The 27775-nt window shown below is 32.1% G+C and overlaps 2 protein-coding genes across 4 annotated transcripts; both read left to right on the top strand.

The window, feature by feature from the left end:
- Positions 1-17862: 17862 nt before the first annotated feature.
- LOC110641968 (agamous-like MADS-box protein AGL29) lies at positions 17863-24219 on the top strand. The gene has a single exon (XM_058150246.1). The coding sequence runs from the start codon at positions 23411-23413 to the stop codon at positions 24005-24007; it is 597 nt and encodes a 198-aa protein (XP_058006229.1). The 5' UTR covers positions 17863-23410; the 3' UTR covers positions 24008-24219.
- Positions 24220-24516: 297 nt separating this feature from the next.
- LOC110641974 (cytochrome c oxidase subunit 6a, mitochondrial) lies at positions 24517-26539 on the top strand. 3 transcript variants are annotated; one of them, XR_002492365.2, is made up of 5 exons: positions 24517-24804; positions 25269-25384; positions 25618-25660; positions 26054-26157; positions 26287-26539. XR_002492365.2 is itself a non-coding variant. In XM_021793897.2 (4 exons), exons 1-4 carry the CDS (start codon positions 24705-24707, stop codon positions 26077-26079), a joined length of 285 nt encoding a protein of 94 aa, XP_021649589.2. In that variant the 5' UTR covers positions 24517-24704; the 3' UTR covers positions 26080-26539. The 3 variants fall into 3 exon arrangements, 2 of the variants coding, with proteins under 2 accessions (XP_021649589.2, XP_021649582.2); XM_021793897.2 differs by having other exon boundaries at positions 26054-26539; XM_021793890.2 differs by lacking the exon at positions 26054-26157 and having other exon boundaries at positions 24528-24804.
- The last annotated feature ends 1236 nt before the right edge of the window (positions 26540-27775 follow it).

Here is a 27775-nt window from a genome sequence, read left to right as displayed (position 1 = left end):
GGTTCGATTTTAAACCGATCAAATCGAAATTTATAAAATTTCATATTTTTAACATTAAATCTAAATAATAAAAACATTAAAACAAAAAAACTTAGAAATCAAAACTCAAAAATCTTAAGGTTCGGTTCGGTTTTCTTTGATTTCAGTTCGGTTCGATTCGGTTCGATTCAATTTGGTTCGATTTTTTTTATTTGCTATATATTAATAATTTCGGTTCGGTTCGGTTTTTTTGATTTTTTTATGAAAATAACCGAACCGAACCGATTAATCCGAAATTATCAAAATTATAAACCGAACCGAACCGAACCGATTAAATTTTAAAACCGAACCGATTGAACAGAATTAATCGGTTCAGTTTGGTTTTTCAGTTTAAACCGAAAACTGCACACCCCTACTTCTGCAGATCAAAACTCCAAAATCTCTGTTTAATATTCGCTGGGCTTTACCTTCAGTACCTGTGCGAGGAAACAAATCCATCGCGCTAAGCATTGCTGCTTAATGGTGCAATAATATAACAAGAAAATAATATAAATAAAAAAAGAAATTGATCAAAATTTGGATACTCTGGAATTTAATCTAATTTCATATAATACTTCTAGTATTAACTATCCATTGTTTTAATTTATTCCTCTTCAGAAGCGCTCAATTCTTTCATAATAATTAAATTTTAATACCATTATAATTCATTTCAATTCTTTCTGCTAAATAACTAATCTAATTTATTTTAAATATTCTTACTCATTTATTTAATTGCTAATATTTTCAGTTGCTAATATTCTTAACTTATTTCAATAAATTTCACTGCCCAAGTAACCTATGACAGACTGACTAAACTAGATAACGGGTCGTTGGCATTGGACACTGCTGTGCCTCGGGCCGTCATACCATGGGACGCAAAATGTCAACCACGTATGCAATCAGTATGGCTAAAAAGCCATGATAACATATTAGTATTGCTAAAAGCCATGATAACATATAATCGGGCATAAAAGCCATGAGTGTGGGTATAAAGCCATGACTACAAGCATAAAGCCTTTCGCAGTACTGCTAAAATAATAACATATTGACATGTCAATCTATCCAATCTGACACACGTGTCTAGGCAATACATTGGCACATAGTACCATTAAATGTTAATATATTGTATTTTATGACTTTATTATTTCATGACAAATTCCAATTATAATTTATACATTCATTTGATCATTCGTATGATCGCAATTCACATCAATTATCCTTCTATACCATTGTACTCAAAGTATTAGTCCTTTCTACAATAATGAGAACTAATGTCTTATTCATATATTAATATGATTCAATTATTCATTCATTATGTCATTCATATTGATCACAATTTATAACAATTGTTTCATTAATCACATTAACTATATTAACCATCCTAATAGTTTTTCTAATTTAGTATATCATTTCCTATATCATTGGGGTTACTATTCATTTGACCATTTCCCTTCAAATATTGATTTTTTTAATTCATAATAGATTTGTTAAGCCTAAGTTCACCAAGATACCACATTTTGCATTTTATTTTTGTTGGCATTGATTGCTAAACTTAATTCCTAACCTCCTAAGTTTTATTTCAAATTTTCAGAATTTGAGGTCCAAATTCACTGTTCCATTGGACCTGGCTACAGTAAAAATTTGATAAAATTTTCTTCATAAAAGTTGTTCCTTATTGTGTCTTCTTTAATTCCTTTTTTTGAATCACTCAATTTGGAGTTTTTTAACTTAAGTTATGGCCATTTTATCATAACTAGCCGGATTGACCTGTACCCAGAATTTCTGGGCAAAACTGGTTCTACCAGATTTGGTGTCTTGATTTTGATGGACAATTTCATTAAGTTCTGGTCACAATTTGGAGTTATGTTCTTCATGAAAGTTATTCTAAATTGTCTAATCTTTCCATTGATATAAAATTCAGATCAATTGGATATTTCTACGCTGAGTTATGGCTAAATGAACAAACACTATTCATTTGGTCACTTTTACCAGGTCCAAAATTGGTTACCCAGATTTGGTTAATTTTTAGGATATTCTAAGTTTGTTTTCTGGGCAAAGTTTCTTCATTAAAGTTGTACCATTATTTGTTTAATTTCATGTCTAATTAGCCTTGCACTAATTGAACCTACACCTCTCAAGTTACAGCTGCCCAAACTTGCTGGACTCACATCTAACCCTGCTGGTCCTATGAGGCAGCATACCCAACCTCAAATCCAAAGCCATAATTCACTTCAGTTCCTCATCAAACACAGTCAAATGGTCACTAATTGACCATTAGGACTTCCATGCATCAACACATGAGCAAAACCCTAAGTTTGCCCTAAACCCTAACTCCAAAATTCCAATTCATACAACATACATCAATTAACATACTAATTCATTATCAATTTACACATACACTTCAAACACCATCTGTAATTCACTTTAATCCATCAAAATAATTAGAACTACTCCCCTCCCATAAGGCTGCCGAAATTCAACATATCCTCCAACATAAGTACTTTGTTAAATTTTACAATAATTTCTTATTCAATTTACCTTACTAACAAAAATTAAAGAGTGAGGAAGGTGAATATATGCACTAACCTCTTTGGAGCTTCACTTAACCTTGCCTAAACTTCATTATTTCTAATCCTTGTGCTGCCAAGAGCTTTCTTGTGATGTGGGGATGACTTTTAGTGAAGATGGTTTAAGATTTTGGGGTGGGATGTAAGGAGAATCAAGCTTGAGGAAAAGGAAGAAAAAAAAAATTAAAATGGAGAAAGTGAGGGATAGCTGGTTCGGCCAACTGAAATAAAAGGAAGAAGATGAGTCAATTTTTAGTATTCTTTATCTTCTTTAATGTCCCTTAATCATATTTGTCCAAGTTTAATTGGCTAGGCATTTTTAATTGCATCATGGTGACTTATACATGATGTAATAAGTCTCATTTACTTTCATTTTTCTTTTCTTCTTTCTTTTATTATTTTTAATAAATTTTTCATCAATATTTATTCATATTTAATGTCATATATCTCACTTACATAAATGGACAAGTCGGTCAAAAATCGTCTCTGAAGGCGAAATGACCAAAATGTCCTTCGTTTAGCTTAAGGAGCCAAAACTGTCTGTACCGATCTTAAAAATTCTCCTAACATTTTCTTGGCATTCTAATGCTACCTAGGGTGCCGTAACTCTTCTCTGGCATCCCAGAAATTATTTCACGAGATTTCCCTTGAGTTTAGGGTTACTAGCTGTGAAGACAGCGACTTCCCGTTAGGGTCACCCATCACCGGCGCACCGGCTTATTTAATTTCATTGTATTTTACTTCTAAAATTTTTTCTTAATTTTTCTTACCATTATTTCAATTATTTATGACTCCTCACTCTAGTTTATATATAGTTCCAGACATTTCGACTATCGGACCGACATTAATCACCGGAACAGTCGAATGCATGGACTAGCTAAAGTGAGGGTATTACAATTCTTCCCCTCTAACAAAAATTTCGTCCACGAAATTTACACGGTGTAATTATTTCATCCCCTTTAAAAATTTTGAATTCGTTTAATTTAATATCAATTATTTTTCGACGGAGAAACTAATGGAGTTTCCCCTATTTTATTATCGTTTGACGTGTTTTACTATTCACCTATTTGAAATTTTTAATAATATTTTAAAATAAAAATCTCATCATTTCATGCATCATCTATATATTTCAATTCCGTATTCAAATCCATACAATTTCATTCATATCCATTTCCATACATTCCCATTCATGCTCAACTCATATATGAAAATTTTTAATTTTTATTAATTTACATGATATACAATTTAATCACATATGAACTAACCGATTTATTAATTTACATCACATACTTATTAATTACATTTTCATAATCTACATTGTAATACTATGACTAAACATTTTATACAACATACAAATTATGACCTATATGGGCCCTATCTACATGCATTGCTGAGGAGGTGACAACCTTGAATACTTCAGTCACTTCTGCAGATCAGAACTCCAAAATCTTTGTTTAATATTCGCTGGGCTTTACTTTCAGTATCTGTGCGAGGAAACAAATCCATCGCGCTAAGCATTGCTGCTTAGTAGTGCAATAATATAATAAGAAAATAATATACAATAAAAAAAAATGAATCAAAATTTGGATACTCTGGAATTTAATCTACTTTCATATAATACTTCTAGTATTAACTATCATTTGTTCTAATTTGTTCCTCTTCAGAAGCGCTCAATTCTTTCATAATAATTAAATTTTAATATCGTTCCAATTCATTTCAATTTTTTCTACTAAATAACTAATCTAATTTATTTTAAATATTCTTACTCATTTATTTAATTGCTAATATTTTCAGTTGCTAATATTTTTAACTTATTTCAATAAATTTCACTGTCCAAGTAACCTATGACAGACTGAATAAACTGGATAAAGGGTCGTTGGCATTGGACATCGCTATGCCTCAGGTCGTCATACCATGGGACGCAAAACGTCAACCACGTATGCAATCAGTATGGCTAAAAAGCCAAGATAACATATCATTATGGCTAAAAGCCATGATAACATATAATCGTGCATAAAAGCCATGAGTGTGGGTATAAAACCATGAATATAGGCACAAAGCCTTACGTAGTACTGCTAAAACAATAACCTATTGGCATGCCAATCTATCTAATCTGACACACGTGTCTAGACAATACATGGGCATATAGTACCATTAAATGTTAATATATTGTGTTTTATGACTTCATTATTTTATGACAAATTTCAATTATAATTTATAAATTCATTTGATCATTCGTATGATCGCAATTCACATCAATTATCCTTCTATACCATTGTACTCAAAGTATTAGTCCTTTCTATAATAATGAGAACTAATATCTCATTCATATATTAATATGATTCAATTATTCATTCATTATGTCATTCATATTGATCACAATTTATAACAATTGTTTCATTAATCACATTAACTATATTAACCATCCTAATAGTTTTTCTAATTTAGTATATCATTTTCTATATCATTGGGGTTACTATTTACTTGATCATTTCCCTTCAAAGGTTGACTTTTTAATTTATAATAGATTTATTAAGCCTAAGTTCACTAAGATACCACATTTTGCATTTTATTTTTGTTGGCATTGATTGCCAAACTCAATTCCTAGCCTCCTAGGTTTTATTTCAAATTTTTAGAATTTGAGATCCAAATTCATTATTCCATTGCACCTGGTTACAGTAAAAATTTGACAAAATTTTCTTTATAAAAGTTGTTCCTTATTGTGTTTTCTTTAATTCCCTTTTTGAATCACTTTATTTGGAGTTTTTTAGCTTAAGTTTTGGCCATTTTACCATAACTAGTCGGATTGACCTGTACCCAAAATTTCTGAGCAAAAATGGTTCTGCCAAATTTGGTGTCTTAATTTTGATGGACAATTTCATTCAGTTTTGGTCACAATTTGGAGTTATGTTCTTCATGAAAATTGTTCTAAATTGTCTAATCTTTCCATTGATATAAAATTCAGGTCAATTGGATATTTCTACACTAAGTTATGGACACTGTTCATTTGATCACTTTTACCAGGTCCAGAATTGGTTATCCAAATTTGGTCAATTTTTAGGATATTCTAAGTTTATTTTCTGAGCAAGGTTTTTTCATTAAATTTGTGCCATTATGTGTCTAGTTTCATATCCAATTGGCCTTGCACCAATTGAACCTACACCTCTCAAGTTACAACTGCCCAAACTTGCTGGACTCACATCCAACCCTGCAGGTCCTATGAGGCAGCATACCCAACCTCAAATCCAAAGCCATAATTCACTTCAATTCCTCATCAAACACAGCCAAATGATCACTAATTGACCATTAGGACTTCCATGCACCAACGCATGAGCAAAACCCTAAGTTTGCTCAAACCCTAACTCCAAAATTCTAATTCATACAATATACATCAATTAACATACTAATTCATTATCAATTTACACATACACTTCAAACACCATTTCTAATTCACTTTAATCCATCAAATAATCAGAATTGCTCCCCCCCATAAGGCTGCCGAAATTCAACATATCCTCCAACATAAGTACTTTGTTAAATTTTACAATAATTTCTTATTCAATTACCCTACTAACAAAAATTAAAGAGGGAGGAAGGTGAATATATGCACTAACCTCTTTGGAGCTTCACTTAACCTTGCCTAAACTTCACTATTTCTAATCCTTGTGGCTGCCAAGAGCTTTCTTGTGATGTGGGGATGAATTTTAGTGAAGATGGTTTAGGGTTTTGGGGTGAGGTGTAAGGAGAATCAAGCTTGAGGAAAAGGAAGAAAAAAAAAATTAAAATGGAGGAAGTGAGGGATAACTGGTTCGGCCAGCTGAAATAAAAGGAAGAAGATGGGTCAATTTTTGGTCTTCTTTATCTTCTTTAATGTCCCTTAATCATATTTGTCCAAGTTTAATTGGCTAGGCATTTTTAATTGCATCATGGTGACTTATACATGATGTAATAAGTCTCATTTACTTTCATTTTTCTTTTCTTCTTTCTTTTATTATTTTTAATAAAATTTTCATCAATATTTATTCATATTTAATATCATATATCTCACTTACATAAATGGACAAGTCGGTAAAAAATTATCTCTGAAGGCGAAATGATCAAAATGCCCTTCGTTTGGCTTAAGGAGCCAAAACTATCTATACCGATCTTAAAAATTCTCCTAACCTTTTTTTGGCATTCTAATGCTACCTAGGGTGCCATAACTCTTCTCTGGCATCTCAGAAATTATTTCACGAGATTTTCCTCGGGTTTAGGGTTACTAGCTGCGAAGACAGCGACTTCCCGTTAGGGTCACCCATCACCGGGGTACCAGCTCATTTAATTTCATTGTATTTTATTTCTAAAATTTTTTCTTAATTTTTCTTACTATTATTTCAATTATTTATGACTCCTCACTCTAGTTTACATATAGTTTCAGACATTCCGACTGTCTGGACAGACATTAATTACCAGAACAGTCGAATACACGGACTAGCTAAAGTGAGAGTGTTGCAGTTAACACTTTGACTACCATGTTGGATATTTGCTCTGAGCGATGTCAAATAATATGAGAAAGAGATAGTTTTTTTTTTTGTTTCGTTCTCACAGACAGCGCCATTAATGTTGTTAGTAGATTTTTCCTGCGGGTTTTGCACCTGTAAAATAAGAGAGACAAAATACCAAGTGGGCTGCTTTAAGATTAAAAATAATTAACTAGAAAGAATAGTATACCTAACAATGGAGGCTTTGAGCCCCTTATATAAGTATCAAGGAAACTTTATTTGCTAGTGGATTCCTATATCAGAGAAAGTCCAATTAGAGTGAAATTTGAAATTTAGATAAATAGGGAGGCTTGTTCCTAGTGAATAATGTTTGTATTTTATTGCATCACTTCAAAATTCCAACAATAAACGATGCATGATTATTTAGCAAATAATTACTGAGGAATATTTGTCGCTCAATTCAGATACAAGTGGGGACATAAAAGAAGACTCAAGGCATTATCAATATTCAATTTTTGTCTTATGTTTTCAAATGGCTTAAGCTAAAATATATCTCCCTTATTGAGTCTATGCAAGAGACCTATCACCATGTGGTGATTAATTATGTGATTCATTAGTGATTAAGGGTGTTTATCAATTAGAATAATGACAAATAGACAAACATGATTTGCTGATTTGGGTCAAGAGAGTGATTTTGTGCCCCAAAAGATGTACATGACTGGACCAAAGTTGGTTTGGGTCTTTATCAAAAAAATACACATGCATATATATAGTAAATGGAATAAATTTTTGGTTTTTATATTTTCAATAAAAATATAATAAAAACAATAATTTTGGTTGTTTAGTAGTTGAATATTTAAATTATATAAATGATCAATGATAATTTAAACTCTTACATCTATTTTTAATTTGATAAAAGAAATTTTATAGCTTAATTTCATCTACTATATTCAACGCATAAGATTATTTCAGCATTATCTCTTAATTTTAATTTTTATCATTGAAATCATTCAATTTCAATTTAATATCACCCAAACTTTTTCTGATACATTCCCTTAGGTGCTCCGGTTGAAAGCTGAGCTGGAAATATCACATTAGCATTTTTAACAATTAAAAAACAAAATCTCTCTTACACTTGACACTAACACTCTTTCTCTCTCTTTTTTGTTGTCTTCTTTCTCTAGTCTGCCTCTCAATTGGCCATATTATGGTGCTAATTATAAGAATTTTTTTTTTAATTATAAAAATGATGACATCTAAATTTAAATCGAATGATTTTTATAATATAAATTAAAGCTAAAGGATAATATTAAAATAATTCAATTAATAAAAAGACGGCATTGAAATAATTTAATTAGTTAATGGATGGTCAATTTAATTAAGCGACACACACGCGCATATGTATATAGATTTTTTTTTTTAAAAAAAAGGAAATTAATGTTATAGATTTTTTAAAATATTAAAGTGTACATATATTTGTGTGTGTTACTTCACAGATTTCTTATAATAGAAAATGCAAAATGTGAATTAATAAATAAAATGAAAAATAAATTTATTTATCAATAAATTTAAAAATAATAAATAGACTAAATATTTTAATTAATATAATGTATTATATATATCAATGATTTTTAATTTATTAATGAAATTAAAGCGTATAATTAAAATATATTAAATTTAATTTTAAATAAATCTTTAATATTTTTTAATTAATATATTTATAAAGATGTATAATTTCAGTTTTGATTTATGCTTATTTATTAGGGAAAACTAAATCAAAATTTTTGTATGATTTTGATTCAATTTTTAATGTTTAATTTCAAATTGGTCTTAGTACTTCAATTTTATTCGTTTTGGTTTAATTTCAATTCTAATTTTAATTTTAAAATAATTTTATATAATTTTTATCCTAAAAAATTATATCTATATCACTGTTTAAATTTAAAAGTTGATTGTTAATATATATATATATATATATATATATATATATATATATATATATATTATTTTTATGTTTTTATTAATTATATAACTTTTTAATTGTAATGTGTATATAATTGAGGGTGATTAAGAACTATAAAATAATTTAATGTATTTATAATTAAAAAATTATTAAAATATAAAAAAATAAAAGAAAAAATATATCACAATTGCATATAAATATATATAACTATATTCAAAGTATGTAAAATATTTAAAAATTATAAAAAAATATATGTATAAATTTTATTTTTTGTTTGATTTTAATTCAATATAATTTTGACTTGATTCATGATAAAAAAATATAAATAAATTAAGAAGGTATTTACTTTGAGTTATAAGTCGTTAAATATACTTATAAGTAAAAATTTTTAAATATATTAACTTTAATTTATTTTATAAATTAAAAAAAATATTTAAAATAAATCAAAACTCAATTAAGTAAAATATTATATTATTATATTAATCTGATATAATTGCTCAATAAATTCAATAGAAAAAAAAATTCTAAATTATATGTGTTAATTCTAATTTGAGAATTTTTATATAAGAGTTCAATTTAACCAAAATTAAAACATTAAAGGGCAATCGATTTTAATAAAGCTAGGGGAGGCATGATTTTCCCCTTCTTCTTTTTTTCCCCCAAATTTTAAATAGCTAAACGACTGCGTTTTAGTTTTTTCTTTTTTAAGAAAAAATTGCATCAGTCGCACGCCGAGTGTTCGTGTATTCACTTACAGAGTTACAGGACGAGAACGCCTCTCTTCAATGGCTTTCAATGCTTGTTGCCACGAGATTTATTCTCCCCAGTTTTTATGTAGAATCGACTATGTTCAAATCAGAGACCATCTACCTTTATAGGTTTATCTGATTTTTATCCCCGTCATTATTGATTTCTGCTTATACCTTCCTTTGTGCGGTTTGATGTTTGATTTTATTTTGGTCAGCTAAATTTGGATTCAAATTTTTGTGGTATAGAAATTACTATTGATTTCTACTTGTTATGGTTTGGGTTATTTTCATTGATAGTTCACATGTTCGAATCCGCTGGAATTGTGATTGGATATTGTATGGTAGCGGGATAGCTACTCTCGTTGTTTGCCTATCAAGCGGGAAGGGAAAAAAAAAAAAAGCAAATTGTATGCAGGTGAACAAAAAATCGATGCAAAATTGTTTACAAATAGGTGTTCAAATAAGGGATTGAGTGGGTAATTCAATTTCAGTCTCTGTTAAAAGCATTGCTGTGAGTGATGTCAAATATATATTCATTTGATTTGTTGTTGATTGATTTGGAGTTCTAACAGAAATTACTGATTAGAAGCCCTTGATTTGGAGTTCTAACAGAAATTACTGATTAGAAGCCCACATTGTCTAATTTTTCAGGGAAGCGTAGTTATTAGTATTATTATTATTTTTTGTGAAGATTATTTACACAGCATAATAAGATGATGATTTTCAATGGGATTCTTAATTTGATTTTAAAATACTGAATAATTGTTATTTTTAGCCTTTCACGTAAAGGGAGTTTGGTCATTACTTCTAATCGTGATATGGGATGTTAATTACTCTCTAAGCTTCACTTCTTCATACAAATAAACTCTGCAATTGTGTAGGGCATTAAATATTATTTTATCCCTCTTTTCTGAGGACTTTTTCATGATATCAAATAAATACGATGAAGCTAGTAGTATATTCCTGATTTCTTATGCTGTCTAAATCTGTCTTCGTGTATTAATTACAAGGTATTAGTAACTAGAGTTTGTCTAGTAAGCCTATTCTTTTAAAAATTTCTTCAGTCAAGCTTTTGTTTAACATCTTCATGAACCATTAATTTTGGATACAATGGCAATTCTAAATTGAAGCTTGTTGTAAAAGTAAGATTACCTTTTAGTTTTTGAGTTTCATATTATATGTTCGGTCTCAAATCACTAAAATTGTATCTTCACTTTGCATGATTGTGATTATAATTGTTTGCTAGATTTGGTGTCTTAATTTTGATGAACAATTTCATTCAGTTTTGGTCACAATTTGGAGTTATGTTCTTCATGAAAGTTGTTCTAAATTGTCTAATCTTTCCATTGATATAAAATTCAGGTCAATTGGATATTTCTACACTAAGTTATGGCCAATTGGTTATCAGAATTGGTTATCCAAATTTGGTCAATTTTTAGGATATTCTAAGTTTATTTTCTGGGCAAGGTTTCTTCATTAAAGTTGTGCCATTATGTGTCTAGTTTCATATCCAATTGGCCTTGCATCAATTGAACCTACATCTCTCAAGTTACAGCTGCCCAAACTTGCTGGACTCACATCCAACCCTGCAGGTCCTATGAGGTAGCATACCCAACCTCAAATCCAAAGCCATAATTCACTTCAATTCCTCATCAAACACAGCCAAATGGTCACTAATTTACCATTAGGACTTCCATGCACCAACACATGAGCAAAACCCTAAGTTTGCCCCAAACCCTAACTCCAAAATTCCAATTCATATAATATACATCAATTAACATACTAATTCATTATCAATTTTACACATACACTTCAAACACCATCTCTAATTCACTTTAATCCATCAAATAATCAGAATTGCTCCCCCCCATAAGGCTGCCGAAATTCAACATATCCTCCAACATAAGTACTTTGTTAAATTTTACAATAATTTCTTATTCAATTTACCTTACTAACAAAAATTAAAGAGGGAGGAAGGTGAATATATGCACTAACCTCTTTGGAGCTTCACTTAACCTTGCTTAAACTTCACTATTTCTAATCCTTGTGGCTGCCAAGAGCTTTCTTGTGATGTGGGGATGAATTTTAGTGAAGATGGTTTAGGGTTTTGGGGTGAGGTGTAAGGAGAATCAAGCTTGAGGAAAAGGAAGAAAAAAAAAATTAAAATGGAGGAAGTGAGGGATAGCTGGTTCGGCCAGTTGAAATAAAAGGAAGAAGATGGGTCAATTTTTGGTCTTCTTTATCTTCTTTAATGTCCCTTAATCATATTTGTCCAAGTTTAATTGCCTATGCATTTTTAATTGCATCATGGTGACTTATACATGATGTAATAAGTCTCTTTTACTTTTATTTTTCTTTTCTTTTTTCTTTTATTATTTTTAATAAATTTTTCATCAATATTTATTCATATTTAATATTATATATCTCACTTACATAAATGGACAAGTCAGTCAAAAATCGTCTCTGAAGGCGAAATGACCAAAATGCCCTTCGTTTGACTTAAGGAGCCAAAACTGTCTGTACCGATCTTAAAAATTCTTCTAACCTTTTTTTGGCATTCTAATGCTACCTAAGGTGCCATAACTCTTCTCTGGCATCCCAGAAATTATTTCACTGGATTTTCCTCGGGTTTAGGGTTACTAGCTGCGAAGACAGCGACTTCCCGTTAGGGTCACCCATCACCGAGGCACCAGCTCATTTAACTTCATTGTATTTTATTTCTAAAATTTTTTCTTAATTTTTCTTACCATTATTTTAATTATTTATGACTCCTTACTCTAGTTTACATATAGTTCCAGACATTCCGACTGTCTGGACAGACATTAATCACCGAAACAGTCGAATGCACGGACTAGCTAAAGTGAGAGTGTTACAGTTAACACTTTGACTACCATGTTGGATATTTGCTCTGAGCGATGTCAAATAATATGAGAAAGAGACATTTTTTTTTTGTGTCGTTCTCACAGACAGCGCCATTAATGTTGTTAGTAGATTTTTCCTGCGGGTTTTGCACCTGTAAAATAAGAGAGACAAAATACCAAGTGGGTTGCTTTAAGATTAAAAATAATTAACTAGAAAGAATAGTGTACCTAACAATGGAGGCTTTGAGCCCTTTATGTAAGTATCAAGGAAACTTTATTTGCTAGTAGATTCCTATCTCAGAGAAAGTCCAATTAGAGTGAAATTTGAAATTTAGATAAATAGGGAGGCTTGTTCCTTGTGAATAATATTTGTATTTTATTGCATCACTTCAAAATTCCAACAATAAACGATGCATGATTATTTAGCAAATAATTACTGAGGAATATTTGTCGCTCAATTCAGATACAAGTGGGGACATAAAAGAAGACTCAAGGCATTATCAATATTCAATTTTTGTCTTATGTTTTCAATGGCTTAAGCTAAAATATATCTCCCTTATTGAGTCTATGCAAAAGACCTATCACCATGTGGTGATTAATTATGTGATTCATTAGTGATTAAGGGTGTTTATCAATTAGAACAATGACAAATAGACAAACATGATTTGCTGATTTGGGTCAAGAGAGTGATTTTGTTCTCCAAAAGATTTACATGACTGGACCAAAGTTGGTTTGGGTCTTTATCAAAAAAATACACATGCATATATATAGTAAATGGAATAAATTTTTGGTTTTTATATTTTCAATAAAAATATAATAAAAACAATAATTTAGGTTGTTTAGTAGTTGAATATTTAAATTATATAAATGATCAATGATAATTTAAACTCTTACATCTATTTTTAATTTGATAAAAGAAATTTTATGGCTTAATTTCATCTACTATATTCAACGAATAGGATTACTTCAGCATTATCTCTTAATTTTGATTTTTATCATTGAAATCATTCAATTTCAATTTAATATCACCCAAACTTTTTCTGATACATTCCCTTCGGTGCTCCAGTTGAAAGCTGAGCTAGAAATATCACATTAGCATTTTTAACAATTAAAAAAAAAAAAAAATCTCTCTTACACTTGACACTAACACTCTTTCTCTCTCTTTTTTGTTGTCTTCTTTCTCTAGTCTGCCTCTCAATTGGCCATATTATGGTGCTAATTATAAGAAATTTTTTTTTAATTATAAAAATGACGACATCTAAATTTAAATCGAATGATTTTTATAATATAAATTAAAGCTAAAGATAATGTTAAAATAATTCAATTAATAAAAAGACGGCATTGAAACAATTCAATTGGTTGATGGATGGTCAATTTAATTAAGTGACACACACGCGCATATATATATAAATTTTTTTTATAAAAAAAAGAAATTAATGTTATAGATTTTTTAAAATATTAAAGTGTACATATATTTGTGTGTGTTACTTCACATATTTCTTATAATAGAAAATGCAAAATGTGAATTAATAAATAAAATGAAAAATAAATTTATTTATCAATAAATTTAAAAATAATAAATAGACTAAATATTTTAATTAATATAATGTATTATATATATCAATGAGTTTTAATTTATTAATGAAATTAAAGCGTATGATTAAAATATATTAAATTTAATTTTAAATAAATCTTTAATATTTTTTAATTAATATATTTATAAAGATGTATAATTTCAGTTTTGATTTAGGCTTATTTATTAGAGAAAACTAAATCAAAATTTTTGTATGATTTTGGTTTAATTTTTAATGTTTAATATCAAATTGGTCTTAGTACTTCAATTTTATTCGTTTTGGTTTAATTTCAATTCTAATTTTAATTTTAAAATAATTTTATATAATTTTTATCCTAAAAAATTTTATCTATATAACTGTTTAAATTTAAAAGTTGATTGTTAATATATATTGTCACGACCCAACCTATGGGCCGGACCGGCACTAGGACCTGGGCCAGCCTAAAGCCCCCGAGGCCCGTAGTAAGCCTAACTGTTCATTAACCCAACTCTAAGGCCCATTTGGGCCCAATATCAAGAAAACAAACGGACAGAGTCCGGCCATAAAATGGACTTACCAACGGGGAGTTTTCGACTCACCCGACCTGTAAACACAATATATAGTCAATTGGGGAGCTCAGCTCACCCTCCACATACTCATCAACATAATAATAAATGGGAGCTCAGCTCCCTCATCCAATCCATCAAACATGCATAGCATATTAAGTTTACAGGTCCCAAAATAATAATTTTGTTTACAGACCCAAATCAAATAACATTTCTAACACATGCGGAAATTCTAAGATTTAACAAGTTTATACAAACAGTAATAATTGACCTGCGAGGGAGAAAAGCAGGTTAACCAAAATAAAATCCTCTCAGCTTTGAAAAAATATTGAACAGGAGTGAGCGTTCGACTCAGAGAGTAAAATATCAATTTTAACCATAATCTTTATAACTATCTAGAACTAATGCACCCTGTAGAGTGAAATGCAACATCAACAACATTTTCACATCATAACATCAAAAAGGTAATTTGGAGCACTCACACACCCTGTAGTATCAATCATAACATATGGGAGCTGATCCCCTATACAGCTCTCTTAAATCCAACCCGTGCCGTAATTACTCAAGCTCGGACTTCCACTTAATAACCAAATCGAGGGTCCCAGCGAATTACTCAAGCCGTGACTACCCCTCGAAGGATCGGGTCCCAGCGAATTACTCAAGCCGTGACTACCCCGTCCTATCCATAGTCCACACCACATCACACGCACGCCAACGCACGCACACTGCTCCAAATTACCACAACAACATCCATGGCACATCAACAGTTATGAATGCAACATAAATCGTGCCTAGAGTTTAACTACATAAATATATGCATATAAGTGATGCATGGGCATGCTTGAATATATAATAATATCGAAATTACAATTAAAATTAATATTCTACTCACAGACTTGACGATGGTCACTGAGGCGGCTGGGCGGAGGAAGAAGGCTGTCCCGGCTCACCTGACAATTATATTATAATTATTTAATACAATCTGACTCAATACAAAACAAAGAAAAAGACCAATGCGTCCTAAGTCGTGCCGAAAATCCGGCAGAGTCTCCCCTATACCTAGGACCTACCCAACCTGCAAAAGGGTTCAAAACACACTTCTATACTCACAATCCATATATCCACAGTTCAATCATATCACACAGCCCCTCCTGGGCCCATCAAATCAATCATCCATCACAATATGTAAAATTTCAATTTAGTCCTTATTATTGATCATTTTTGCAAAAACTGCCCAAACAAGCTCTAAAAATTATAAAACTTTGCTCCGCGGTTCTTAGCAATATTATTAAGCTATTGCAAAAAGAATCGTAATTTTCTAAGCTACCACGAATATTTTATGGATTTTTAATCCTATTTAAGCACTAGAAAATTACGAAAAAGCAAGGTTCGGGTTTACCTTTGCCGATTTCGACTTCGGGAACGCGCTCGGGACGTCTGACAATGGGGGGCTAGCCAAAACCTCGGTCCAATTCGGAGACTTTTCCGGTAACGGGTCTGTCTGGCCCGAAATTTGCAGACCCGGTCAACTGTCGAATTTCCGCGAATCGAGGATACCTACACGAAGCCCATAACACGGGGGTTAGTACATAAATTTTTCAGAATTTTCTAAGCTCATTAAATGCTCGGAAAAACACTGCGAAGTTCCGTGGGACCCACCGAAAAACGGTGTCGAAAAAATTCGAAATTTATGTCGTTGCGAAGCTCTCGACGAATGGAGCGTGCTGGTGGCCTCGGTTTTCTCGTGGGATTCACGGTTTTCGAGAAATCTAGCCCAAAAGTCGAAATGGGCTAAAATCTTCCCGAGCAAAAATCGGACAATCCGCTCGATGGATTTCGGCGTTCTTGGTGTCTATGGAAAGCTCTCGCCGAGTAGATGATTTTGGACACAAGACCCGGTCCAATTGGTAGCCGGATCGGCCGGATTTAGCCGGGGAAGCTGGCGGCGTCTTGCAGGGGCGTTGCGCGTTTCCGCCGTTTGGGCGTGGCCATTGCATTTGGCTGGTGGCCAGCCGTCATTGGCGGCGTGGTGGGGGTGGAGAGGAGAGAGAAACGAGAGAGAAAAGGGAGAGAGCCATCGCGCGCGGGAGGGAGGAGAAAAAGAGAAGAAGACCGGTCCGATTCGATCGGTCCGGTTCGATTCGACCGGTTCGATTCGAAATACAAAATTTTGAATTTTTACTCTGCCTCGGGACCGAAAACGAGGTCCAAAAATTCCGAAAAAATTCCATAAAACTCAGAAAAATACGTAGACTCCAAATATATTTTTAGTTTTGCCACGTGGTCTTTAAATTAATTTTTAAAAATCATCAAAGTTTATATTTTCGGAAAATCGAACCCGATTTTTAAAATCCGAAAAATCTCAAAAAAATTCCTAAAATTTAAATAAAATTAAAATACCAAAATACTCATAAAAATTAAAATTTCGGGGTGTTACATATATATATATATATTATTTTTTTGTTTTTATTAATTATATAACTTTTTAATTGTAATGTGTATATAATTGAGATTGATTAAGAACTATAAAATAATTTAATGTATTTATAATTAAAAAATTATTAAAATATAAAAAATAAAAGAAAAAATATATCACAATTGCATATAAATATATATAACTATATTCAAAGTATGTAAAATATTTAAAAATTATAAAAAAAATATATGTAAAAATTTTTTTTTTCTTTGATTTTAATTCAATATAATTTTGACTTGATTCATGATAAAAAAAATATAAATAAATTAAGAAGGTATTTACTTTGAGTTATAAGTCGTTAAATATACTTATAAGTAAAAATTTTTAAATATATTAACTTTAATTTATTTTATAAATTAAAAAAAATATTTAAAATAAATCAAAACTCAATTAAGTAAAATATTATATTATTATATTAATCTGATATAATTGCTCAATAAATTCAATAGAAAAAAAAATTCTAAATTATATGTGTTAATTCTAATTTGAGAATTTTTATATAAGAGTTCAATTTAACCAAAATTAAAACATTAAAGGGCAATCGATTTTAATAAAGCTAGGGGAGGCATGATTTTCCCCTTCTTCTTTTTTTCCCCCAAATTTTAAATAGCTAAACGACTGCGTTTTAGTTTTTTCTTTTTTAAGAAAAAATTGCATCAGTCGCACCGAGTGTTCGTGTATTCACTTACAGAGTTACAGGACGAGAACGCCTCTCTTCAATGGCTTTCAATGCTTGTTGCCACGAGATTTATTCTCCCCAGTTTTTATGTAGAATCGACTATGTTCAAATCAGAGACCATCTACCTTTACAGGTTTATCTGATTTTTATCCCCGTCATTATTGATTTCTGCTTATACCTTCCTTTGTGCGGTTTGATATTTGATTTTATTTTGGTCAGCTAAATTTGGATTCAAATTTTTGTGGCGTAGAAATTATTATTGATTTCTACTTGTTATGGTTTGGGTTATTTTCATTGATAGTTCACATGTTCGAATCCGCTGGAATTGTGATTGGATATTATATGGTAGCGGGATAGGTACTCTCGTTGTTTGCCTATCAAGCGGGAAGGGGGGAAAAAAAAAAAAAGAAGCAAATTGTATGCAGGTGAACAAAAAATCGATGCAAAATTGTTTACAAATAGGTGTTCAAATAAGGGATTGAGTGGGTAATTCAATTTCAGTCTCTGTTAAAAGCATTGCTGTGAGTGATGTCAAATATATATTCATTTGGTTTGTTGTTGATTGATTTGGAGTTCTAACAGAAATTACTGATTAGAAGCCCTTGATTTGGAGTTCTAACAGAAATTACTGATTAGAAGCCCACATTGTCTAATTTTTCAGGGAAGCGTAGTTATTAGTATTATTATTATTTTTTGTGAAGATTATTTACACAGCATAATAAGATGATGGTTTTCAATGGGATTCTTAATTTGATTTTAAAATACTGAATAATTGTTATTTTTAGCCTTTCACGTAAAGGGAGTTTGGTCATTACTTCTAATCGTGATATGGGATGTTAATTACTCTCTAAGCTTCACTTCTTTTTACAAATAAACTCTGCAATTCTGTAGGGCATTAAATATTCTTTTATCCCTCTTTTCTGAGGACTTTTTCATGATATCAAATAAATACGATGAAGCTAGTAGTATATTCCTGATTTCTTATGCTGTCTAAATATGTCTTCGTGTATTAATTACAAGGTATTAGTTACTAGAGTTTGTCTAGTAAGCCTATTCTTTTAAAAATTTCTTCAGTCAAGCTTTTGTTTAACATCTTCATGAACCATTAATTTTGGATAAAATGGCGATTCTAAATTGAAGCTTGTTGTAAAAGTAAGATTACCTTTTAGTTTTTGAGTTTCATATTATATGTTCGGTCTCAAATCACTAAAATTGTATCTTCACTTTGCATGATTCTGATTATAATTGTTTGCTGCTGAAAATGCTATTTCTTTTGCTTTCTTTTTCATTCTATATTGGGTTCACCTGCAAGATATTGTAGTAGCTACTTTTAGAAGTAATATCATACAATAAGGAATGCAGAAGGATGAGGACTAGCATAACATGAATACTGAGGAGGCATGATAGAGGAAAAAAGGATTTATATATTAAACTCAAACTAGTGTACGACTAATGTTTAGTTGAATTGAGTTGAAATTACTATCTTAAGCAGATAAAGAATAACAATAAATGGTATTGGTTAAACATGAAATTATTAATTTATAGAATATTTATTTGTTAAATATGAGGGAGTCAAGTTTCACTGAGATGTTCATGTGCTTATACAACAATAGACATGGTTTCCAAAACCATATTGTAGTTTGCATTTCACAGTATGAGAAGTTGTGTGGCTTGGGGGTGACAAATTCCTGTGGGTGTGATGTTGAAGCTCTATGTGGTTGGCAATTGGCCTAATCAGAGCCAAGGCACTTCTTATGGATCCATTCCGTATGCAGACATATAATATATATGTTACTGTTTGGTGGTTGACAAGTGAGATATTTTACTTTGAAGAAATTAATAGCACAAGTTTTAGTTGTTTGAGTCCTTTGATTTTTACGTGGTGCGCTTTCTTTGGCAAAGCAAATATCTTAGTGTGCATTGTATCAGCGTCACTTGACTCACTTGCCACTAATTCTATCTTTACGTGTGCGATGGGACACACTTTATCCTTTATGATGGAGTCGATTTATTTAGCTTATGAGAGTTTCATGAATTTTTTTTTTCTGGCATGATTCTGCAAAAATCATTGAGAGAAACTATAAAGCTGAGTGCTGGGATAGAACTAATAATATTGCTAGAAATATAATTATTATCTTAATTTTGCATGTGTGTTTCCTGTGGCTTGCATTGTGCAAATTTTACAACTCTTACTATGTCATGTAACTTGTGGAAATGACAAATGATTTATCACATTGTGACATTGCTTAGTTAGTATTAGAAAAGGACTAAGGGGAAGAGCATAAAATGTCACTTAGTTGTGGAGTTAATTTTTTCCATGCTAGTGATAGATGCATTATAACTTAAACGAATGAAATTGGATTTAGATCTCTACATGTGAGGAGGTCCCCAAGTTATCATCTCCAGCCATGGCCCATGCATGCATGTTACTTGGGTTATATTGTGCCTCAAGCTGTTAAGCTGATCATAAATGGTTATGATGTGCATATAATTAGTAGAGACCATGTTGATTGTTTGTTTGTATGGATTTTAATTGGTTGAAATAAAAAATTTGGTGGAAATAAATCTAAGGTATTAAACTTTTCTCTATTGACTTCTCTTCAACTAGCATGATTGCTTGGAGATTTTACGATATCTCACTTTAATTATAACATGAAAAAAAAAATATTGCTCTTGTGTTTTCAGAGTTGCACGTATGCTTATACTGAGTGAGAGTATTGTTTTATGATGTGTTATGTGTGTGCACTCATGCGCGTGTACGTGTGTTGATTGGCAGGGATATTTTTCTTCCTATTAAAGTACCTGGTTCATATCTTACCATTATATAAGTTTGTGTTTAGATATATGGATTTGGATTTGAAATTCATAATTTTAAAAATATTTTGTTTGGCTAATGAAAAAAATTTATGAGTCTCAAATTTAAAATTTCTTTATTGCTTTGTTAGGATGAATTTGAACTTCAAATAATATATTCAATATCATTATTTCAAATTCATACATTTTTTAGTCTTCATATTCATCTTGGATTTTATTGAAATTCAAATGTATATTTTTCTAAACCTCCCGAACAAGATATTTAATCCAAATCTAAAACCATGAATTCAAACGTAATATATAAGGCAATTTTTCTAGATTAAGGAACATATTTACTTGGCAAGTTTAGTTTGATAAAATAAAGTTAGAGCCGCATTTTAGAAAGAAAAAAAAAACCACCTTTGCAGTATAATATTCCATTCTGGTAGCTAGTATTTCTTTGTTTTTAGTTTTACTTGACAAATGCTTAGAAACGTTATAGCAACTTAATAAAATGAATCAAGGCTGGAGCTTTTAATTTAATTTCTTCAGGTCATTATTTTCTTACCAATTTTTATGTGCATTGTAAGATATCTTTCTTTATTGAGGAATTTTTTAAAATTTGGTTGCTTAGATTAGAAATGTAACTCCGCCTAAGTAGTTTATGCTTAGCCGTTCCCAAGTCCGGATAAAGGAGGAGGGTTGCGGTGAGTGACAAACAGCGTAAAAATTTCGTCACACCTCATGATATGGATTCAAATAATACAGAGTTGCTCAAACTATAGGGGAATTAAACTCATGAGCCATACTATGAAATTGTGGGAGAGAGTTGTGGAGCATCGACTACGTCATGATACTTCTATCTCTTCCAATCAATTTGGCTTCATGCCCGGTCGTTCAACTATGGAAGCGATCTTTCTCATTAGAAGCTTGATGGAGAAATATAGAGATATGAAGAAAGATCTACATATGGTTTTTATCGATTTGGAGAAGACTTATGATAGTGTTCCAAGAGATGTCTTATGGAGAGTGTTAGAACAAAAGAGAGTATCTATTAGGTAAATACAAGTGTTGAAAGATATGTATGAAGGAGCAACTACTATTGTGCGCACAGTGGGAGGGGACACAAGAGATTTTCCTATCTCAATTGGATTACACTAAGGTTCAGCTGTAAGCCCTTACCTTTTTACATTAGTTTTAGATGAATTGACAAAACATATACAATAGAGTATCCCTTGGTGCATGATGTTTGCAGATCATATAGTTCTGATAGATGAGACGCGAGAAGGAGTTAATAGAAAGCTAGAGCTTTGGAGAAGTACTCTAGAGTCAAAGGGTTTTAAGTTAAGTAGAACGAAGATAGAATACATGCATTGCAAGTTCAGTGAAAGCCGAACTGGTGATAGGGAAGGAGTTAGTTTGGATGAAGTGGTACTGCCCCAAAATAATCACTTTAAATATCTCGGTTTAATCCTTCAAGTAGATGGGGAATGTGAGGAGAATGTTGGTTATAGGATTAAAGCCGGATGATTGAAGTGGAGAAGTGCCATGGGAGTTTTATGTGATCGCAAAATTCCCAATAAGTTGAAAGGCAAATTTTACCGTACAGTCATGCGACCGGCTATATTATATGGTAGTGAGTGTTGGGCACTGAAGGAGTCGTATGTGTCTAAGATAAGAGTTGCGGAGATGAGAATGTTAAGGTGGATGAGTGATCATACTAGACTAGATAAAGTCCGTAATGAGAGTATTAGAGAAAAAGTAGGAGTGGTGTCAATTGAGAATAAGTTGAGAGAAAGGAGATTGAAGTGGCTTGGTCATGTGAAGCGTGGACAAACGGAGTCTCCAGTTAGACAAGTAGAGCACATTAGGCTAGAGGATAGAAAGAAAAGAATGGGTAGACCTAAATTGACTTGGAGGAAAGTAGTACAATATGACCTAGAAGTATTACACATTTTTGAGGATTTAACCCAAAATCGTTTAGAATGGATAAAGAGAATCCATATAGCCGACCCCAAACTCTTGAGATAAATGCTTAGTTGAGTTGAGTTGAGATTAGAAATGTGGAATGTAGATACCCGGTATGTGACCTACAGTCATGGATATGGTTTGATTGATGTTGGATATGTTTGCCTGATGGATGATTTATGATGCTTAAATCTTGGTGTTTGAAAATGTCAAGTGATGGGAAATTCTTGTCTAGGCCCATTCCACCACGGATCCATGGCACAAAATATGTGCAAGACCCATCTCATTTGCATGTGGGGCCTGCATGCTTGTGTCTTGGATTCATGATGGACTTAATTTAGGTGAGAAAAATCCATCAAGTGGCATAAGGTGGTCCTTAAGTCATTCAGCCAGCATTGAATTTTTCTCTATAGGTAACTTTGGTAGTCTACTATGCCTATTCTGGATTTAACTCCCATTTCTATTTAAATTACCAAACGTCAAGTATAAATTAAGGATGCCAGCTAAGGATATTCTATATTTATGATTTTCCTAGATATTCAGCCAAGAGTGATAGGATTCTCATAATTTCGTGCATAATGAAATATATGGAAGGATTTGGAGGTGACCAATCCGGGAATGGCGATTATGGATTTGAGAGCTAGTGATGACCTAAAAGCCCTATAAATCATCATGTTTACTCAAGTTTCCTTAACTCGTCTTTCCATTTAGTTGTTTTATTGCAGGAGTTGTAAGCATGGGTCGTAAGAAGACTCAAATGAAGATGATTCAGGGAGGGAATGCTCGGCAGGTTTCTTTTTCAAAGCGCCGATCTGGCATCTTCAAGAAGGCCAGCGAACTTTGTACCTTATGCACGGTTGAAACTGCACTTGTTGTCTTCTCCCCTGGTGGCAAGGCCTTCTCCTTTGGCCATCCCTGCTTTGAAGCGATTATGAAGAGGCTTGCTGATGCTGAACCAAGGAATCCGGATCCTGACTTTGCTCAGCATATGGCTGAGCATGAGGCCACTCTTAGTGAGCTTAACAAGCAGTATTCAGATGCGCTGAAAGAACTGGAAGCTGAAAAGAAGCGAGGAAAGGAGCTAAAGCAAATGAGAGAGGCTCAGGGCATGCCATTGTTGGATAAACCAATTGAGGAACTCAACTTGGACGAGCTGGAGACATTGAAAGCTTTCTTGGAACAAGTCAAGGGAAATCTACTCAAGCGACTTGGGGAGCTTTCAGTCCAGACTTCGAATATGTCTGCATCCTCTGAGAATTCTGCTGAAGCCATTGATCCTCGTGTTACTAACCCAACTAATACTCATGACCATGGTATTAGCCATGAAAATTGAGTAGAGTCTATATATCAGAGTGGTGGGTGGGGGAGTTTCGCTTAGTTATTTTGCTGTTAGCATTTAGTGTTTATATCGGCAATTCCAGTTATTCTCTCTTTTCACCACTCAGATTGTGGATGGAAATGGAGTAGAATTGAACATTTAATTTTTTAAATGTTCATTCTTAATAAATGATTTATTCTAATAAAAACAAAGTAAAGAGTTTCATAGCTTTGGTGTGTTTTGATGCAATCATGGATTACTAGTTATAAATGATTGTGAGATGAAATGTTGTTTAGAACAAGGTAGAACACTAATCCTTTTCTACGCTTAAAAGATATAGTTATTCATATATTGATTCACTGGTATTAGATTTAAATATTTTGGCTAATCTTGTCCTGAATTTAAAAGAAAAACCTTGCTAGGCTAATTAAGGCTTCATTTGATAAATTTATCATATTATTTAATTTTTATTTTCTTACTTTTGGGTATTATATTTTGTAGCAGTAGAAAAGAAAAATACTAAAAAAAAAAGGGTCTCTTTGAATCTAATTTTTGTGCCCAAAACTTTTGGGGCCAAATTGGGGGTAAAGCCCATTTTGGCTTTGTTTTGTATTGGCGAGACGGAAGAGGACTACTGCTAAAAGCAATTAGAAGCAACTATTTCGTTTCCATTTCGGCTCGAATCAGACTCTTGAAAATAGCTTAGGCGATTATGCGATCCGATCTTCTTCGAAATACTCTTCGCGGCGGCTACCGGGCCCCTGCTAGTCCCAAGAGACGCTTCTCTTCCTCTGCTCATAACGACGATGCTTGTATCTCTCTCTCTCTCTCTCTCTCTCTCTCTCTATATATATATATATATATGTATATATATATATATACTAAATTTGGTTGTTGGCCTGTTAGAACTTAGAAATCTGATCTCAATTAAGCATATGGTGATTTGAAGTCCTTTTCTGTACAAGTTTGATTAGTCGTTGAGTTGCGGACTCTCTAGGGTTTGAAATGGATTACTGTATATGATTTATTTATTTTTATTGCCTGGGGATTTCCTTGTATTTTGATCGGCTATATTGATATTCTGTTTGGTTAGTGGGAAATGTTGGGAATTAGGAGGAATCTGAAATTGGAATTTTGTTATTCAACAGTTTGTTTTGAAATTTCGGGTTTGAGTTGTTGCTCTCTCTCTCTCTCTCCCCCCCCCCCCCAAAAAAAAAAAAAATCTAGTATAGTTTTCATCATGTGATTGGTTTTGTGATTTTTCATTCTATCAAAGTTGAGGTGGCTGAGGCATCAAAGTGGGAGAAGATAACATATTTGGGCATTGCAACATGCACTATCTTAGCTATTTATAATCTATCAAAGGGCCATCGCCACCATGAAGAGCCTCCTGTAAGCATTCTTTTCAATCCATCTTAAACTTTTGGTTTTTAGTATATTAGTAATTTAGAGGGTTCCTTTTCTTTTTTCACATATGTAACCTGTCAATTGGCATTTGGTATGACATAGTGGAGTACAAGACAAAGCTCCTAGTTGTTTCTTGTTGATTCTTTTATATGCTGATGTGAGTGATTTGCCTTTGGAATCTGACTCATGTCTGCTTAATGTTGTATATATTCATGCAGCCGTACCCATATTTGCACATTCGCAACAAGGAGTTCCTATGGGGTATGTATAAATGAACTGTTAATTTTCTGGCTTTGTTCTGTCCAAAAAAAAAAAAGAAGAATACTTTGCTTTCTTAAAATTCTTATTGTGTTTTTGACGTTTTATCACTTGATAGAGGCAGAGCTTATTGATTATTTATTAAGTTTATTGTATATGCCATCTTGTTGTAAGTTGTCACATTCCGCACCTATTTTGTGTGTCTCTAGTTGCATCTTGAATAATAAGGCGCTGTTACTTTCATAATTTTGCACTTTTTATGACTTTTTCCTCAACTAATTTACGCTATATTAAGTGAAGAGCAGCATTCTCAAGCTGCAAAGAACTAGTTGAACAACTTTCTGGATATTTGTACATTTTATGAATAATGATGCATATTTTTTACCGTTATATTAGGATTGCAATTAATAGCATGCAGATAGCATCATAGTGGCTGGGGCATCCAAGACGACATTTGGTTGAGTTCAAGTGAATCCAGACTTCTAAGCGAAATGCCCCACGTTTGTCATCCCTGTTTAATTGTTATTTGAGGCTCCTTAAACACGTTTATTTACCATTTTTTTTTTGTTCGAGTTTTAAATCAGGACAAGGTTTGTTTATCTGAGATGCTTTTTCCCCCTTGTGTGCAGGACCAGATGGGCTTTTTGAGAAGAAGCACCATTAATAAGTGACAAGGGCCCATTGCAAGAAGATATCTGAAGTACCCTCTTTTAGCACGTTCTTCTCTTATGCCAGCGATTGGGCAACTTTTTATGTTCTATGAATTGATGTTGATTTTGTGACTATACACATGGCTAGTTGTTTAGTGTTTTTTGTTCTTTTACCTATGCACTGCTTGCTAATGAATAAAATCTGAGGAAAGATGTGAGATTTCTCATTCCATCATTGATGACATAGTTGATTTCTGATTTATGATACATCTATGTTAGTGAGGAATGAATTTGGAGGTTATAATTCGTGCTATATCCTTACATGCGTGGCCTACCACTAGATGAAAAATGACTGTTACAAGGAAGACATTGTGTTTGTGAGTGAATGCTAATGTAGATTTGCTCATTGCAAAGTGAGAGAAAAGGAGTGAAATGTTAATTATTATCATTAAGGTGCTCTGGAAGTAAATGCTAATAATTTTTTGAGCAAGTTTGAGAGAGCCAACGCACTGGAAGCTTATAAACACTGTATATGAAGGATGTAGGCATTTGCAGTGAATTAACATGTTCTATTCTCTATTCTTCATCTTTTACCGGTACTTTTATTGGCAATCAATCACAAATTTTAAGTACAGAAATTTCAACAATATTTTGGCATAAAATATGTATAGCAAATATACCTATTAATTTATTTAAAAATTTGTTGAATATTTATTTAACTCTCTCTTTTAATTTAGAAAATTGATTTCATAACTGAAAATGACGTAAAATAAATTTCTAGGCTCCCTTAACTGTGAATAGAATCCTTAGTCAATAGGAAAGTGGGATTGATGTTGTAGTGGGAGCTCTGTCTCCCTTTCTCAGTGAGAGAAGAATTTCTCTTTTCTCTCTTCATAGTTCCTTCTTTTGGTTATTTTGAGGCTATCCCCTCTTCTTAGGGGTAGGGGTGCCTCTTTCCTAATTATGCTTGATGAATGGAGGAAGAGTATTTTAATACCTATTTTTAAAAATAAGGGAGACATACAGAGTTGCTTAAACTATAGAGGAATTAAACTCATGAGCCATACTATGAAGTTGTGGGAGAGAGTTGTGGAGCATTGATTACGTCATGATACTTCTATTTCTCTCAATCAGTTTGGTTTCATGCCCGGTCGTTCAACTATGGAAGCGATCTTTCTCATTAGAAGCTTGATGGAAAAATATAGAGATATGAAGAAAGATCTACACATGGTTTTTATTGATTTGGAGAAGGCTTATGATAGTATTCCAGGAGATGTCTTATGGAATGTGTTAGAACAAAAAAGGGTATCTATTAGATACGTACAAGTGTTGAAAGATATGTATGAATGAGCAACTACTATTATGTGGACAGTGGGAGGGGACACAAGAGATTTTCCGATCTCAATTGGATTACACCAAAGATCAACCATAAGCCCTTACATTTTTACATTAGTTTTAGATGAATTGA

Source organism: Hevea brasiliensis, chromosome 7 (assembly GCF_030052815.1).
Source record: "Hevea brasiliensis isolate MT/VB/25A 57/8 chromosome 7, ASM3005281v1, whole genome shotgun sequence".
In the NCBI taxonomy this organism is placed as follows: Eukaryota; Viridiplantae; Streptophyta; class Magnoliopsida; order Malpighiales; family Euphorbiaceae; genus Hevea; species Hevea brasiliensis.
This window is presented reverse-complemented; position numbering and strand designations above follow the sequence as displayed.

Coding starts and splice junctions, on each gene's coding strand:
- LOC110641968 (XM_058150246.1), top strand. CDS start 23,411: ATGGGTCGTAAGAAGACTCAAATGAAGATGATTCAGGGAGGGAATGCT.
- LOC110641974 (XM_021793890.2), top strand. CDS start 24,705: ATGCGATCCGATCTTCTTCGAAATACTCTTCGCGGCGGCTACCGGGCC. Junction 24,805..25,268: donor TGCTCATAACGACGATGCTT/GTATCTCTCTCT, acceptor ATTCTATCAAAG/TTGAGGTGGCTGAGGCATCA. Junction 25,661..26,286: donor CAACAAGGAGTTCCTATGGG/GTATGTATAAAT, acceptor CCTTGTGTGCAG/GACCAGATGGGCTTTTTGAG.